We start from the raw sequence: 17,551 nt of genomic DNA on the forward strand, positions 1-17,551 counted from the left end.
CTGAGTGACTATTGCACCTGGGAGCCCTCACTTAGACCCATCTGTCTTTGCTGTTACGGACCATGTTTGGGTTGCCTTTGCAAAGTAAGTCCTTTTGACTACTGTTTCGTGGCTGAATCCGTGTGCCCTCCAAATGGTTTTTCTGGACCTTGATATACACCCACATCCTGTTCTTCCAGGCTGGCCTGGGACAGCAAAACTTCTGCCACAGGACCAGGCTCTTGAGCTGAGCTCTGGTCACTGTTGACACTCCTGACTGACCTGCTGACTCCCATTCTCTTCTCAGGACTTCATAGACTGTAGAGGCAGAGCGCCGGGGAAGGGCTGTGGGTGCCTACCAGATGTGCAGGTAGAGAGGGGCTGTGGGTGCCTACCAGATGTGCAGGTAGAGAAGGGCTGTGGGTACCTACCAGATGTGCAGGTAGAGAAGAAGGGCTGTGGGTGCCTACCAGATGTGCAGGTAGAGAAGGGCTGTGGGTGCCTACCAGATGTGCAGGTAGAGAAGGGCTGTGGGTGCCTACCAGATGTGCAGGTAGAGAAGGCGGTGGTACTGCATGTCCCAGTGCTGAGACCCTTAATCCTAAAGTCCAGGATGCAACTCCTGGCAGTCTTCATCTCAGATGTCCTGCCACTCACATCAGTAAACACGGACATCACAGCACCACGACTCGAGGGAATCCAGACCCCACAGTGCACAGCCAACTCTGTCAAGCAGGAAGGGATCTTAGGCCAATTTCTCAAAGAGGAACTGAGCCCCAAATAAGATCTACGATGCTGCTGCTACTCCCATCCACTATGCCTCTCTATCAGCTGTTTTCTCAAAGCACCAGATCTCCTCCTGTACCAGATCACGAGGCCCAGAGGAAGGCGGGGCACCTGAACACTGCATCTCAAGTTCTTTAGCTCGTTATGGGCGGTAAATAAGTCTGATTCTAGGACTCCCACCTCCTTGGGCATGTCGCTTGCCATGGTGAAACCCTGGTACACAGCATCGATGAAGTCCATGCAGTCCAAACCCTGTTGGATAGACACAACTAGACTGAAAAGATGTGTACACAGCTGGCCCTCAGCAGTACTCCTAATCATGAGTGTCTGCACAAGGCTGTGTTTCTCTGACCTTGAATTTCTTAATCTTAGCAGGCACAGAAAATCAGCATCAGCCAGCAGCCCAGAAAGAACCAGCACCAACAGTCATACATTTGTTCTCAGTGGAAATTGTAAATAAATAAAAAGACAACAACACATAAGAGAGATGCTATAACTTTATAAAAATGAGATAATACAGCAACATTTGATTAGATTTTTTCTGGCAAGTTTATAAAAATCAGGAATAAAAATGAAAAGCATAACTTAATAAAATTACAAAACAAGCATTTTGAGGAAACGCATCTTTAGAAAGACAATGAAGGGTTATGGTGAGCAGCAAAAGCAGCAGCAACATGGAAGAAAAGCTGGTTCTGTGGTGAGACAAAGCCTCCAGAGACCTGTGGTGAGACAAAGCCTCCAGAGGCTGGAGTGAGCCTGGGCTGAGTGGGGATAGGGTAGGCAGTGACCATCAGAGAGGCAGGAAGGCTGACAGTTGCTGGCAGTGAGTGGAAGGGAATGCAGGCCTCGTGCAACCCCTCTGGCAGGGCCTACAGGCCACATGGCAGTGATCCACCAAAGAACTAGCATTAGAAGGCAGGTTTCTCCTGTCCATTGTTCCTCACCTGGAGAGCTGGTGGGCAGAAACTCAAGCTGTCAGCCTGAGCATGGGTGTCAAATATGGCAGAAAAAAACAAGAAACATAGATGTACATGGTATACACAAGGTGCTCTCATATCATCCAAGGCAAAGGCAAGGCCACCTTGGAGGGGCAGGAAACACCCTCAAATGTTTCTTGAATGGAAAGAATCCAAATCCAAAGGCTGCTTGGGCAGGTGCTTGACTACGTTCTGAGGTAATCTAACCATCACACACACACACACACACACACACACACACACACACACACACAAAACAAAACAAAAAACAAAGCAAAAACAGAGGGAGGGCAGAAAAGTTGACAGAAAAGGAAAGTATATCACTCGGACAACCAGAAGGCAGCCTGGGCTCAGAGGTGGCTGATGACAAGGCCAAAATGAACTGTGGGCACAGCTAGCCTTGGTTCCACTTGCTGTTTTACAACAGTATGGCAAGAGATGAGGGATCCACAGGGGATTTCCTGGCCCAGAGCAAGGGCACTCTAAAGGTGAGGTGCGCCAATCTTAAACGCCTGGTCCTCTGCTACCAACTCATGCCACAGTGGTGATGACCCAGGCAGCCTGAGCTGTGGGCAGAGAAGTCCCAGCTCTTCTCTCTATACCTCTCCCCATAACTGGATATGTGTGGTGTTTTGGGGAGCAATGCTGCTGTTAGACTTCAACTTGGAAAACAAGGGGGTCCCTGCATCTCAGGGAGCAATCTGACCCCATGCCACCACTAAATGGGCAATAACAACAATGAAGAGCAAAGGTGGCTATCTTTTTTTCTTTTTAACACTAATTCACATTATTTTTCTCTTCTGCCCCATCATTCAGAATTCTTAGACAGGATGGAATGTTCTGAAGGTTTAAGAGGCAATAGACATGTGAAAACATGTTAGTGCTTTCTCTGTTTTCCACATTTCCGGAAACGCCTTCTAGGGCGGAGCTCACCAAAGTCTTCCACTTCACTTTCATACTCTTCTTCCTGAACAATACCTAGTTAGGAAGCAGAAAAAGCAAAACCCAAGTGAAAACAGCAACTTTCTGTTCTACCAGAGTTTGGCATCCTGGTAAAACCTCATTTCCCTGGAACCATGTTCTAAGTTGAAGGAACGAAGCTTTCTAGGGTGGTAGAGCGTGGAGCTGTCTGTTGAGCACTGCTGTCTCTTCCCAAGCAAACACTTCCTCCAGATTAGATCTTCATAGGCTGGCTCCGCGGGCTGATATGCCAGCTATCTCTTTTGAAATAATCACAAAGCAACAGTACCCAGAAGGGACTGTGGCACGCTAAAGACTTGCAAAGACATTTCTACCAAGAATCTCCAAGTTTTTCTCAGCTCTGTGGTCTGGGTTTTCCAGTAGTATCTGGAAGTGTCTTCAAGCTAGATACAATACTTGGAGACAGAAGCAGTGTGGTCTGGCTCAAAGGAGGAAGGAGAGGGAAAGGGCAAAAGGGAAGAAAATCTGTATCACACATAATGTGGATGAAAACTATGCCTCGGGCTAGATGGCTTCCCTAGCCATCTGTCTGTGTCTGAGGGAACCTCCAGGCCCATATGCATGCTGGCACATACTAGATAGTCAGTCAGTAGAAATGCACTGGCCAACATGGTGGACTGGCACAGGCAAACATAGTTACCAGTGGAAGATTTACAACATTACCTGTCCTTGAGGGTTGCTGTGCTGAGCATATAATGACTAACCATCTATAATAACTCATAAGCAACTATCCACCAGTCCAGAACACTGCCCTTCATCAGACGGAGAGTCTATCACTGACACTCCTGAGGTCACTGGCAAGCCCACCTGACACTCACCTGGACGTCAGTAGGACCAAGAATCGCAGAAGCCCAAGCATCACCTGTCCTGGGAGAACAGGCCTTACCTTCATCTTTTAAGCGGAGCTCTGTCTTCTTCAGCCAGTCCTGTGCGTTCTTGACTGACAGGGTCAGGGTTTTGACCTGCCGAGTCATCACCTCCTCTGCTACAGAAACCAAAGAACAATGGCTCTGAGAAAAGAGATGGCTTCAGGCATTAGAGCACCAAGCACTAGGTCAAGCTCTCCACATGCCAAAACTGTCTTCTGCCACCAGAGCACAGGCTGTCTGTGCCACAACTGTGGGTCAGCAGATTGCCAAAAGCAAGCCTTTCCATAAAACTTGTATTCAAAAGGGCATGAAGGCCCAACCTGAGAAAAGTATCTGAATTACAGAATTTTTTTCAATGTAATTTTGCTAATTTTATGCTTCATTTCCAGTGCTGCTAAGAAACAGCCAATAGAGCAGGTGAGAATGCTTACTATAAAAGGCTCACACTGAGTGTGGCTCAGGGGCTGTCCTAATAAGAGACCTATCTACTCTCAGTTCCCACCCTAGGGCTCAGCACCTTGTCGATGTTCAAGGAATCACTGATTCAAAGGCACCTCAAAGAGTTTTCTTACACTGTAAACATTCTCCCTGTATCTTCTTCCTAGAATTAGTTAGCAAACACTTTCTCATCTGTAGCACCCAGAGAAACCATCCCGGCTTACGATAATCAGATCAGTAGTTAGCTGGCAATCATCTCTGCAGTGAGATTTTGCTGGGATCTGAGAGCAGCCCTTTCTTGTCTTTCTGCTAACCCTAGTATCCCAGCCTCCCGGAGTTAGCTGTAACTGAGCATCCTAGGTCCAGGCTTACCAGTCCTGGACCAGTCCCCTCAGGGTCTCACCTTCAGCCCAGGCCTTCCGCCTGTAGAGCTCCTCCACCAGGTCTGAGACCCTCCTGATGTGCTCCTGCACCTTCCTCTGCAGCATGTGGCTCTGCTCCTTGGAGCCCACATGACTGCGGATCCAGATGCTCCGCTCAATGTCCTGCACCACCACTTTGCCTTCTTCGAGGGCTGGGTCTACCTTTTCGTGGAAAAATTCCAGGTATTTCTGGTAGGCTGCTTGCTGCCTCCGGTGGCCTTCCAGGCGTATGTGCTGCTCATAAGACTCGCTGATTCTCTCTCGACAATCTCTCCCTTCCAGTTCAGCCCTGGAATTGATCACCGCCTCTGAGGCTGTTCCCTCAAATGCTTTGCCAGGACTGAAGTAGCTCTCCGGGCTGCGGGTGAACTTCACTCCACACAGGTCACACTGGGTCCTGTCTACATCGGCCCTTTTGAAGTCCCCAGCCCTGAGCTCCCTAGTCTCCTCCCTGCTGTGCTCCGCCTGGATCCACCTTCTCCAGCTGATGCACAGAGACACCACCAGGCAGGCTCTGCGCAGCTTGCGCTGGATCAAGGCCTTCCGCTGCTTTTGGGAAAGAATGGCAGCCAGAAAATGGTCTCGGTCTTCCAGGGCCAATTCATCTAATTCATGAGTGTCATCTTCACCAAAATCCCACTCTGGGTCAGCAAACTGGTCCATGGGGCCCATACAGAGCAAGCGGTTCAGTCTGACCTCCTCGTGATAGAGGCCACGGACCACAGTGCCTTTGGTGTGCACACTGTCCCATCGCCAGTGGCAATCCACCAGGTACTCTTCATCCCGTTCAAAGAGCAGGTCCTGCAGGGCCTCGGCCACGGACTTCACACTGCCTGCCATCAACACCCGCTGCACCACCTTCAGCAGCCGCCTGGGCACCTGGTCTGGCCAGTCCATGCTCATTATCTGTAGCCTTGTCTGGATCTCCCGGAAGTGACGGAATAGAAGTGGCTTGCAGAAGGGCTGCAGGACTTCCTCAGCGTTCACCAGCATCACCAAACACAACACCAGTGTCCGCTCTGCCTCCCCCGAGATCACATAGTCTATCTCACTGAAGGCATCAAGCAGGACATTGAAGTTCATGTGCTCGTAGCCACACAGCACCTTGACGAGGTAGGACAGGTGGAACCGAAAGTCCCGGATGGCTTTGGCCACATCCTTTGGCTTGTACTCTTGGATGATGGAGAACACGTCCCCAGACTCCCTGTCCTTCTTGCTGGACAGGAACTCCCAGAAGTGCAAGAGCGCAATGTAGCTCTTGGGGAGGCACAGCACTGCATTTTTCCAGAGGCGGGCCAGCACCACTCCACAGTGGACGAACTGCAGCTCCAGCAGCACCACTGTGTTGATAATGCTGGGCACCAGTGGCGCTTTGCACCTCCTGATGAGGACATTCATGAAGCGGAAGAAGAGCCTCTTGTAGTCTTCAGGGTTCCTGTGCACATAAAGCTGGTCCATGGAACTCTCCAGCAGCCGGATGAAGCACAGATAGGACTTCTCCACATGCTCATCTTCCTTGTTGGGCACCAACATGCCGAATTTCCCCTCTACGCCCTTCATTCTGCCGCCTCTACCCCTGCCTCTCTCCTCTCTGTCAGACTCCAGCGCTTTCAGCTCCCGGTTGTAATTGTCCTCTTCCTGCTGAAGCAGCTTCTCAAACTCCTCTGGGTAGCTAGCAGACAGAAGGAAAGCCTGCATGGCACTCAGCCACAGGTCTGTGGACTCCCTGCGGCTGTGTGCGCTTTCTTTTTGAAACAGGTCATGGATGTACTCTTTCAAGGCAAACCGGTAGGAGCGAAAGGACTTGTAATTTGGCTTGAGGATTTCTTTGCATGCCATGGGGTTTTCTGACAGCACTCTCTGGTGGAAATGCCTAGGGAAGAGGAGGGTTAGGAAGGATCTGCAAAGGCCATATGTATCTGAAGAGGAAATACAATCTATTTCTTCAAGTTCTTCAGCCAAGACCGCAGGGAACACCTTCTTGGCTTCCAGAAGCAATCCATTGATTGCCACCAGGTGCATTTTTGACTGCACCATGCACTTGGCCTCACAGCGCCTGAGGGGCCTATGGAAATCTTCACACTGTTCATCCTCACATTTCAAACCCACAATAAATCTCATGCATACACCTGGGTAGGTCTTTCCAAGCAGGATCTGTGTGATCTGACACAGTCTGCCCAAAAGGTGCTTGTTCAGGGCTAATTTCACTTGATCAGTCACTATTAAGAAGTGATCTTTTGTTTTCTTCTCACTCAAGGTCAGATCCAGATCAAAAATTCTTCTTAATATGGGTCCAGGGTCATTCTGGGCTATCTGGCAATATCTGGAATCCACCTGAGAAATTCCAAAAAACTCAAAGCAAGATTTTACCATTTCCTTCTCAGCATTGTTTGTTACGTTTTTAAGGGCCCTGACCAGGTTGAGAAGGGCTTCCAAGCCACCTGGAGCCAGCGCCAGAACCTTCTGATGCTCAGACTCGCACCGGCTGGCTGCTTCATAGAGAGCTTCTACCACCCCAGCTGAGTGGTTGAGCATGTCAAACTTGATGAAGGCATCTCTAAGCTTCTGAAAGTCCCTCAGGACAATCCCTTGCAGGAACTGGGCCTCTGCAATACCCGCCAGCTGGCTGGTTTGATAGCAGAGATCAAGTGCTTCTCTCAGAATAACTTTTGTGTGTTCTATGTCCGAATCTCTGGCCACATTAAGGCGGGCAACCCCCAGTAGGCACGAGGCCTGGAAGTCCTTGTTGGCAGTGAGCCTGGCTGCCTCCAGGAGGAAGCCATGCTGCTTCATCAAGAGGGCAGCCTCTTCCCTCCGGCCCTCCCTGTTGAGCAATTCTGCAGCTTCTGCTAGGCGTCTCCGAGACTTGAGGAATACCAGCTGGTCCTCCACGTCCAGCTTGGAAAGGACAGCCATCATTTCCTTGCTCTTGTTTGCACTCAAGTACTTTGCAGCAGCTTCCAGGTAGAACTGGCTGGCGGAGTAGGAGAGTTTGGAGACCGGGAAGGTCTTGTTCTTTAGCATTTCTTCATATCTGCAAAGACACAGGATGTACATGTCAACCTGTTACCACCAACGTGGGAAAGTCCCTCCAAATGCAATACAAAGCAGCTTAAACAAAGCTTCCATGAGCAGATGCTAGAGAAAAGGTCTAAACGTGGCTGACACTCAAAACATTTCTAGAAATGCTTCATCGTCTAGGCAAAACTACGCATACTGCAAAACCAAAACTTAATAACCATTGTGGGTGTTCAGCTCTGGTGACACATGACTGCGACACTGAAGAGGGACGTGATGGCAGCAGCCTTTGTCCTTGTCCAGCTCACAGTTCTTCTCTTCCGCTGGGTGGGCATGCGACTGGACTCGTGTCACCCTGACAAAGCTCCCGAGGGCCCCTGCACTGCACTGACTACAGTCAGTACAGCCTATTATAAGCACCCTGTGGCACGTTCTTCAGCCGTCTCCTGTGATAATGGGTCAGAGCTTCACAAGAGGCTGAGAGGCAGGGTCCACTCTCAAGGAGCTCTGAGCCTACAGTGCAGCAGCCCCTCAAGTGAGGGAGAATGACATGGTCAGGCCACTTCACAAGCAGCAGCAGAGCCACCAAGGCAGGCCAGCTCCTGAGAGGAGGGAGGAGAAGGCAGAAAGATGCAAAGGAATAAAGCCACCTACTTTTCCACTGCAATAGCAGCTTCCTCAAAAAGCTCCTCTTGGCAGTACATTCTGAGTGCAAGATCAAATTCCTGAATCTGCTCAAAGCATCTGAAAGCATCTTTGAAGCACTGGCTTCGCTTATAGAAATAGGCAGCATCTCTTATCTAGAACAGGAAAATGTTACTTTTATTTGCAGTATTCTAATTTTTTCCTTTTCATTTACTTACTTAATCACTTCACAGTCACTGTTCACAGCCCCCTTCCTCCTCTCTTCTCAGTCCCTCCTTCACACCTCCCTTAGAAAAAGGGAGCCCCCCCCATCGGTATCAACCCATCCCAGCACATCAAGTAGCAGCAGGACTCAGCACATCCTCTCCCACTGAGGCCAGACAAGGCAGCTCAGCTATGGGAAAGGGATTCAAAGACAGGTTAATTTTTAAATCTTAAAAAAACTATCGCATAAATAATAAAACTGATTATGTCTATTTCTTAGAATGTAGTTAGAACAAACCACTATAGTATAGATAATATAAAAACAAATTCCTTTTAAAATAAAGGAGAAAAGTTAAATCCTAATGTCACATCATATATAAAGATGGGAGTCTGAGTGGATTACAGATTTAAATACAGGAGCTAGAGAGATGGTTCAGCAGTTAACAGCACTTGCTTGTCTTGCAGGTTCAATTCCCAGAGGCAGCTCACAACCATCTGTACCTCCAATCCCAGGGAATCCATGACCTATTCTGGCCTCCTTAGGCACTGCATACACACACACATACATACACACACACATACACACATACACACACACACACACATACACACACACATATTATATACAGGCAAAAGACCCATAAACATAAAAAGACAAAATTTTTTTAAAGCTTAAAGGTTTCAATACAAAAAGTATTGAGTGGAAATGTAAGGCAATATTTGTGACCTGTACATAAAAAATATTTCCAACAAAACCTAAAGATAGAACTCTTAAGTAGCCACATCTGACTAGAAGCTGCCATATACAAACTGGCAGGGTTAGAACATAAAAGGAATTCCTATAGCTACAAAGTAAAGACTTTATTGGAAAATGGAATTTTAAAAAACACTCACAGACTATAAAATGAACATCTGACACAAAGCTGCTCAACCTCAGTTATAATTGGAGGAATGCAAATTAAATCCATAGTGAGATACATCTACAAGCTTGCAAAAGTTAGGATCTGCTAAATCTGGCCAAGGACAAAGGGAACACAGAATCTTTACATACAAAGTGGCATGGCCATTGTGGATAGCAAGGTTGTCATACCTGGAAAAATGAGATAAGTTATCCGAAGACCCCAGAGCAGCAGGCCACCCATAGCAATGCATCACAAATGGCTCCAGCAAGAATGAGTCATGCTACACCACAGGGCCTTATGTGGAAGCCAGGCATCAGTAGGCAGCCTGGACTTTCATCACTGGAGAAATTGGGGTAGTGACACAGAGAACGCTTGCTCTGGATGTTACTGTGGTAGAGACACAGTCAGAGCTTAACACACGAGAAAAGGTGGGAAAGCAAAAGTACAGAGCAAGATGCCACTTAGATAAGCATAAAACTCCATGTGTGTAGAGCACACCCCTAGCTGATCTGTAGCAATGTGAGAATATGAGGATGAGGTGAGGCTAAAGAGACAAGGCTATACCTGGCTCCTTTCCCATGGCAGGCACTAGGAGGCAAAGCGGGGAAGCAATAGGCAAGGCCTACATCTTATAGCCTCTTATCAGGGTTTAAGATGGTAGCACCAAAGATTGGTGGGCAAAGACTAAAGAAACTGGAAAGCCTGGAAATGATGTCTATTCCTGGAATTGCAGGATGTCTATTCCCACTAAAATGCCTATTCGCTCCCTATTCTCTCCCCCATCTCCCATACAAGTCACATCCCATAACAAACATGGCGCCAAGTCTGCAGCATTTGGAGGAACTGATCATCTTCTCAGACACTGACCTAAGGCCACGCCTCTAACTTCTCAGGAGGTCTCATCCCACATCCCCATTCTGCCTTCAATACCCAGGTAAACTAGGGGTCCTGGAAATTACCACACTGACACACAGACACACAGGTATTAGAAATTGCTCATGGCTACATTGCACTGCTCTGAAATCCAGGATTTGATCATTTTCTCAGCATTCCCTTTGTTTCTTTTTCCGTGTGTGTGTGTGTGTGTGTGTGTGTGTGTGTGTGTGTGTGTCTGCCTTTGCCCAAAGTTGATGTAGAAACCATCTTCCATCCCTCTTTCACCTTACTCACTGAGGCAAGGTCAGTGAATCAAACCTAGAGCTCACTGATATGGCCAGTCTTGCTAGCTAGCTTGCTCTGGGGATTCCCTGTCTTTTCTTTCAAAGCCACTCCCCTCCCCTCACCATTCCATTTGGAATTCTACCCTTCATTCCACATGAAGGATAGGAAACCTGGGTAGGGGATGCAACAGCTCACAGCCCCATGCTTTCTAGCACAGTTTTTCCAACTCCAAGACTTAAATTCTTACCCCACCACAACTAATACACTGACAAGGAATTGCTGGGCTGGGAAGATGGCTCAGTACTTAAGTACTTGTTCAAGCCTGAGGATCAGAGTTCTGATCCCCAGAACCCAATTACATGCCTGGCGAGGGGAGTGGCTTTGAAAGAAAAGACAGGTAATTGTCAGAACAAGCTAGCTAGCAAGACTGGCAATATCAGTGAGCTCTAGGTTTGATTCACTGACCTTGCCTTAGTGAGTAAGGTGAAAGAGGGATGGAAGAGGATTCCCTACATCAACTTTGGGCACAGGCAGACACACACACACACACACACACACACAGAGAGAGAGAGAGAGAGAGAGAGAGAGAGAGAGAGAGAGAGAGAGAGAGAGGGAGAGAGAAATGGAAAAAGAAACAAGGGAAGTGCTGAGAAAACGAGCAACTCTTGGATGCCACAGCAATGCAATGTGGCTATGAACACTTTCTAACTCACTTTGTTCTCCTGTTTTAATTCTGCCACCAACAAGCAGCCATCTGTGGCCCTCTGCCAGCCTCCTGACACTGAGAAGGTGTGTTCCAGCCTAGAAGCTCTGCCCCACAGAGCTTTGTGCAATGAGTCCACGCTGTAATGATGAGCATTCTCCGTGGCTGGTGGCACGGAGGGTCAAGCCTTTACATTTACTTCCTTTTAATTAACTTAGTTTTATATCAAGTAGCTGCACATGGCTTCTGGATTAGATAGTGATGATCTATGTAATTACTTGGAACACACACACACACACACACACACACACACACACACACACACACACACACTTTCATGTAAACACCAGACTACTTACTCAAGCTGATCCAGGCTATGAACATAGGAGAAGGAAAGCAAAAACATTCTAGCATCCATCTGGTTTGGACCTGTGACTTGGCCTCCCTATGGCTGACTTCAGGCCTTGGATGGTAACATGAAGTAGATGAACAGACACACACGTACTTGTGAGCACGTGGAGAAAGAAGAATCGAATATAACAGGGATGGCCTCTCCTTCCTTCAAGAATGAGCCTCTTTCCGCCACAAGCAGGGCTGAGCACCACCCACCACCCCCCATTTGCTGAGGTGAAGCCCCTATTTTTCAAAGAGCGCCTTTGGGTGGGGCCATACCTTTCCCAGCCTCTCACACAATTGGGCAGAGAGCTGGAACTCCTTAGCGTAGCTCAGACACTTAAGAGATAGCTTTGGCTCATTGCATTCCAAGTAAGTCTTAGCCAGTTCCAAATACTGCAGCTCCTTCTCCCTGGGGGGAAGAGAAACAACCCAGCATTGTCATTAAATGTGGCTGGCATATTCAACCTGCTGCTCTCATCTGAGCCCATCCTGACACACTTACTTGGGGCTGACCTTCTTGGATTTCATATTCAGGGCAGTGTAGTGGGCCAGGGCCAACTTCTCCTTCTCAAATGCATCTCCTTTCTGGTAACACTTAGCTGCAACCTGGAATAGGACAAAGGTTTGATTCCCAGCAAGGTAATGTGGTTAACAGAACAAGAATTAATGCATGCATTATGTTCCTATGGACAGAGCTCTGTGCCTGGCCCAGCCCAGTCTGACAGGGAAGGCAGGGTGGTGCAGGTGATTTAAAGAGGAGTCTCCGAAGACAGAGCCCAACTGTAGGACCAGCTAACACAACCCAAAGGTTTCATTAGGAAATATCCAGTATCCTTGAAAAGGGGGAACATAACATATATATATCTATAGGCCACCACAACACCAACTTTGTTTCATCTTCCAACAGCCATGTGCAGGAGGCATACCCCTCTTCATTGTATGTAGTAGCAACCTTAGTCAGAGCCATGGAGCAATGGGACCAAAGTTACCCAGTGGCTTTTCTGGGCTTTGATATAGTTGCTAACTACAGTGGCAACCTGTGTGCTGGTAGGCAGCAGTGTAGACATGGTAGCATAGAAATGCAAAAGAGATGACATTAGAACATATCCAGATCCTCAGAGCATGCAGATCTGTGCCTACAAACCTCTGACTATGAGGTATGCAAGAGAGTGTCAAGGGGTCTCCACGCATAACCCAATCTGGCCAGCAGAAGGCTGATCTTCTGAAACAGGAGTGCTTGCTCTGTCTCAAAGCATGAGCTACAGAAGCAGTAGGCTCACACTGCACTTGGCATTAGGTACCAATGTTGGTATGGGAGGCACTGAGCGGTGCTTTCTGGTGTGTCAGACAGGATGACCTCTCCCACTCATGCTCTTTGTTCATGTCATTCCAGCCTCAAGGGTCTGGGACCTGCACCCCCCTCCTTTCCAGCTGGGGCCTTTGCATGCACTGTTCTAGCTGAAATGCTCCCCCTTCCTTTCTCTGCCTAGTTCACGTCATTTAGTCTACAAATCTCATTTCAAGACCCCCTTTCTCAAAGAAGGCTTCTCGGACCTCCTGTGTCCAGGACAGGTGGCTCTGGGGACCGTGGGATCTCATCTGTAACCTGCAACACTGACCTGTGCATTTGTCTATGCACTACGGTTGCTCACCATCATATTCTTAGGATCTAAAAATAATGTCTGGCCCATAGCTCAACAAGTATTTGGATGAATGATCTTGCATGGTGGTTCTGACACATTCATTGACATGCAGCCAAAAACTCAATAAGCCACCTGAGTCCTGAAGTCCTTTAGCGGGATCAAAATAAAGTCAGGCGAGGAGAAGGCTTTTTATAACATTCTCATCTGTGCCGGCTCCCCTAAAAAAATTTTAGATTCAAACATTCAAAAGGTATTTTTAAAGGGATAAATAATTGGAAACCCATGGACAACACATATGGGCAACATCAATGATGTTCTGAAGGGAACAAAAAGTAAGACTTCATATTTACAGCTCGTGCCCACGACTGCTGCTGCCCATCCTGCCTTGTCACTCCCTTCCTGCTGCCTCCCTCCACCCTGCCAAAAAATAGTTTGGTTTTACAGCAGCCAGATGTTCAGTGCTTCTGTCAATTTCTAAGTATTGCATACTTTGAAGATGACTTTCCATACATATCAACTCTAAAACAGCATGGCTGTGTTTCTTCACCTCATGCTAGAGCTGGGAAGGGAGGTCCAAGCAGGCTCGCACCTCTGACCTCTGCCACACTCCTTTGAACACACCTTTGCTGCTTCTGCTCCTGCAGTCATGCATCTTCCTGTCTCCCTGTCCCTCAGTGTGGGCTGTGACTAGCTACCCAAGAGAAATCAGCAGAAATGGTACAGGGCTAATTCCAAGACCAGGCCTCCAGGGACTGACGGACTTCTTTGAACCTGGTATCACATGAACTAGCCCAAACTGACCTGTTCAAGGACCAGGAACACATGTTCCCAGTATCCCAGTGACCACGCCCCCATTACCAGAGCCAGGAAACAGCCAATCACCAGAAACAGAACAACACAATGAATGGCAGCTATGTGTAGACACAGGAATTCCCAGGTGAGTCCAGAACTATCCAGCTGATTCAGACGACCGGTGCTTGGAACTGGGAGCAGCACAAGTTTCTTGTGATAAGCCACTGAGTTTTGGGGGGTGGGTTTGTTATGCAGCAACAAGTGGCTGGAAGCCCATATATGAGTTCTTTTTTGTGCACATAAATTCTTTCCCCTGCCGTCTCAGCAGACAAAACTTCTAGGACCTGAGGCTAAGGAAACTTGAAGAGCTCTGTCTCCCAGGTGTGTGAGTGCGCAGACACCTCCCGGCATGACTTTAACCAGCGCTGACGTGCAGTTGCAGGGTCTTCAGCACTGCCCACTTCCTTCACTCAGGCCTAACTTTACAGATTCCAATAACGAGGGTTTCTAGAGTAATAAAAGGAGCCCCACAGAGAAACAGCTGTCTCACAGTGTCTGTTCAGTCATGAAAGGGAAACTGCAGGCATCTTTCTGTGACACCGGAGAAGCCGGACCCCAAGCACGGGGCACAGAAGGAAAGAAAGCCATCTGCCAAACCCAGCACAGCTGCTTTCAGCTGCAGACATGGATCCCCAAGAAGTCAGCTCCAGGAGGTGTGAGTTTCTTGAGGCTCAGCCTGTGGTGGTGGACACTGTTGCTATCCACAGCATCCTCCTTCCTCTGTTGCCAGAAGGAAAAATCTACCCTACATAAAGGGCTGAAGCTGTCAGGCAGGAGTGCACTCTCAGGTGACTGCAGAGATGAGGGGCAGGTGACTTGCTACCGACCAGAAGAAGTATGAGGAAGTCCACTGGGGACTTTGGGTCTAAAGAGAGCTCCTAAAGAAGCACGTGCCTGCCCTCACTCCTGTGTGGGATGCTGCTGAGAGTGGGGTGCCTGGAGCTGCTGAAGCAGCTACTGTGCAGCTATAAAGAAGAATACTCTAATAAGCTGCAGCTGACAAAGGGAAAGAATAAAGTAAGATTGGGGCTGTGATGGTTTGTCCAGCCGCAAAAATCAATCAAGGAAATAAACAGGAGGGATCCTTGGCAGGGGATAGACCATGGCACTCTACCTACCTATCAGCATGTGCGGGCACTTAGCTGAAATAAAGGGCAGCCATGCCTGCACTGACTGGGGAGGGAACAGGGGAGGGAGCCCTCCTCCTGTCAGGATAAACTCAGAAGTGGCAGTCACTGACATCCTCACTGTGTCCTAGTCACCGATGTGGTAGTGGGGAAACCTTCCCATGAGGCCTGCCAAGGCCGGCAGTCACAGACATCCCTCACCCCTGGCATCTGGCCCCAGCTCCTTACCTTCCAGCACTGGTGCTTAGCATAATAGTCTCCTTGTGTAATCCACTCACCAGGAGTTGAGGTCTTAACAAACATGCTATCATCAAAGTCTAAAATGAGAGTGAAAAGCCAGTTTGTTTCTCCAGACAGTAGCCACTGACTTTACCTGTCTGGCCTAAACTGTATCCTCCCAAATTAATTTGTTGAATTCTTAATCTCTACTGCTTTAAACCAGGGCTTTATTTGGAGACAAGGCCTTTACACTGAAACCTTTAGAATGGGTCTTAATCCAGTCTCACTGGTATTATTGGAAGGGACACACACACACACACACACACACACACACACACACACACACACACACACACACAGGTGCACCACATAAAGGAAAGGCCATGTGAGGACACAGTGAGAAGGTGTTCTTCATCTGGAAGCCCAAGTGAGGCTTCAGAAGAAACTAATCCAGCCCACACCTTGATCTTGAACTTTCAGCTCCTGGAAATGTGAGGCAGTAACTTTGTTGCTTTATTGTAGGCAAATGCACTCATGCTGACCTTCTGGAATTCATCAAGATGTATTTTAGCACCAAGACAGGTTGGTGTAGGTTTCAGGAGGAGGAGGTGGAAGTGAGAAAAAGACATAATTTGCTTTTTAAATTCTGGTCTACTTTCCTTGTTTGTAGCTATGAAATAGAAGGCACACAGCAATTATTAATTTCTCCTTGAAAATCCAAAGCCATCCAGCTCTTAGCAAGCTTCCAGAGTTCAGCCTGGGTCAAGGTAATACAGTGAATGCCAAGATGATGTCAGCAAGCCAGACCAAAGCTAAAGGGACCAGCGATATCTACACTAATGGGTCCCAACTAAAGAAGAAGGGCAGCCATGTTCAGAAGGTACAAACCCAGGCCAGCCTCACGCCTGCTTTCCTTACTGCAGCAAGGACGGCAGATAGCCTTGAGTGCTGACTGCGTGCTCCTGGTGGGGTTTACTCCCACAGCAAAACTCTGTGCCACATATGAAGAGGACAAGGTGCCCAATGGGTACGACAGCATATTTGGGGATTAAAGTAAGAGTTACAGGATAAGTTGAAAACTATATACTAGGCCAATCCATTCCTTTAACTTTTAGTGTGGAGAAAAAGGCTCATGAAGAGAAAGTCGGGCCTGAACAAGGTCATGTTCAGATGGCAAGATCCTGGAGAAGAAGGGTTGTTTTGTTTTGTTTTGTTTTAATTTTAAACCTTTAACTTTTCTCATCATTTTCTCAACAACAGTTGAGTTCTAGGAAGAGAACATTGGATCCCAGTCCCCAACTGAGCTATCAGCAATAACCAGAAATAGCTAGGCTACCAGCAAGCCTCTCTCCAGTGAGCTGTGCTTCTTCCCCACCCCTTAGAGAAATTAACCATAGTCTGGAGGAACCAACTCATTAACTAGCTTTCAAGAAAGGAGGCAGTTTTCTTCTCCATAGAGGGAAGATTTTTTTCATAGTTATCTTACTCATAGAACTTTATTTTTTATTAGCTAGTCTTTGTAAATTATAATAATGATAATATATGATAATTCTATAACCCTTCCAATAGTGCAGAGGCTCTAAAAGAAAAAAAAATGACATCCACATCTACTCAACAAACCCACACCCAGACCTACACAAAGATAAGCAATGTAAAGTCAGCATCAGAGGCAGCAGCCTTGCAAGTGTGTATTTATGCATTTTCTTTCTCTAGACCCTCTCTGCATGGGGCCCTCAGATTCTCATAGCCAGGAGTTTAATATATACAAATAACTACCTTGCTAGCTGAATTCCTGGTCCTTGTGCTGTAATATTCAGGACACAATCAATAGATTGTCTGAACTCCCACTGTGGTGGTTTGAATGAGAATGGCCCCTATTGGCTCATGTTTGAATATTTGATCCTCGGTTAATGGAATTATTTGGGAAGGATTAGGAGGTGTGGCCTTGTTGGAAGAGGTGTGGCCTTGTTGGAAGAGGTGTGGCCTTGTTGGAAGAGGTGTAGGGCTAGGTTTTGAGGTTTTCAAAGCCCATGCCAAGGCCTCTCTCTCTCTCTCTCTCTCTCTCTCTCTCTCTCTCTCTCTCTCTCTCTCTCTCTCCTCTTCTCTTCTTGCCCTCCCCCACCCCTCTCCTCTCTTTCCTCTCTCTTCTCTCTGCCTGTTGCTTGCTGCTTGTGGACCAGGATGTAAAGCTCTCAGCTACTGCTCCAGCACCATGCCTGTCTGCTTCCC

The 17,551-nt window shown here is 47.8% G+C and overlaps 1 protein-coding gene across 3 annotated transcripts in view; it reads right to left on the minus strand.

Annotated features, from left to right (window-relative positions):
• Positions 1-1,484: 1,484 nt before the first annotated feature.
• Positions 1,485-17,551, minus strand: part of TRANK1 (tetratricopeptide repeat and ankyrin repeat containing 1) — a 78,010-nt gene continuing 61,943 nt past the window's right edge. For 2 of the 3 annotated variants that reach the window (XM_084754806.1, XM_084754805.1), the window contains exons 16-22: positions 15,332-15,420; positions 11,984-12,087; positions 11,758-11,890; positions 8,125-8,270; positions 4,434-7,486; positions 3,610-3,708; positions 1,485-2,720 (exon numbers count right to left, since the gene is read on the minus strand). In XM_084754806.1, coding sequence (XP_084610932.1) covers positions 2,620-2,720; positions 3,610-3,708; positions 4,434-7,486; positions 8,125-8,270; positions 11,758-11,890; positions 11,984-12,087; positions 15,332-15,420 — 3,725 coding nt within the window. In that variant the 3' untranslated portion in view covers positions 1,485-2,619. The remainder of the gene's footprint in view (positions 2,721-3,609; positions 3,709-4,433; positions 7,487-8,124; positions 8,271-11,757; positions 11,891-11,983; positions 12,088-15,331; positions 15,421-17,551) is intronic. The other variant, XM_084754807.1, reaches the window with a different exon arrangement.

The sequence above is a fragment of the Acomys minous genome (genome assembly GCF_964271855.1).
Source record: "Acomys minous genome assembly, chromosome: 13".
NCBI lineage: Eukaryota > Metazoa > Chordata > Mammalia > Rodentia > Muridae > Acomys > Acomys minous.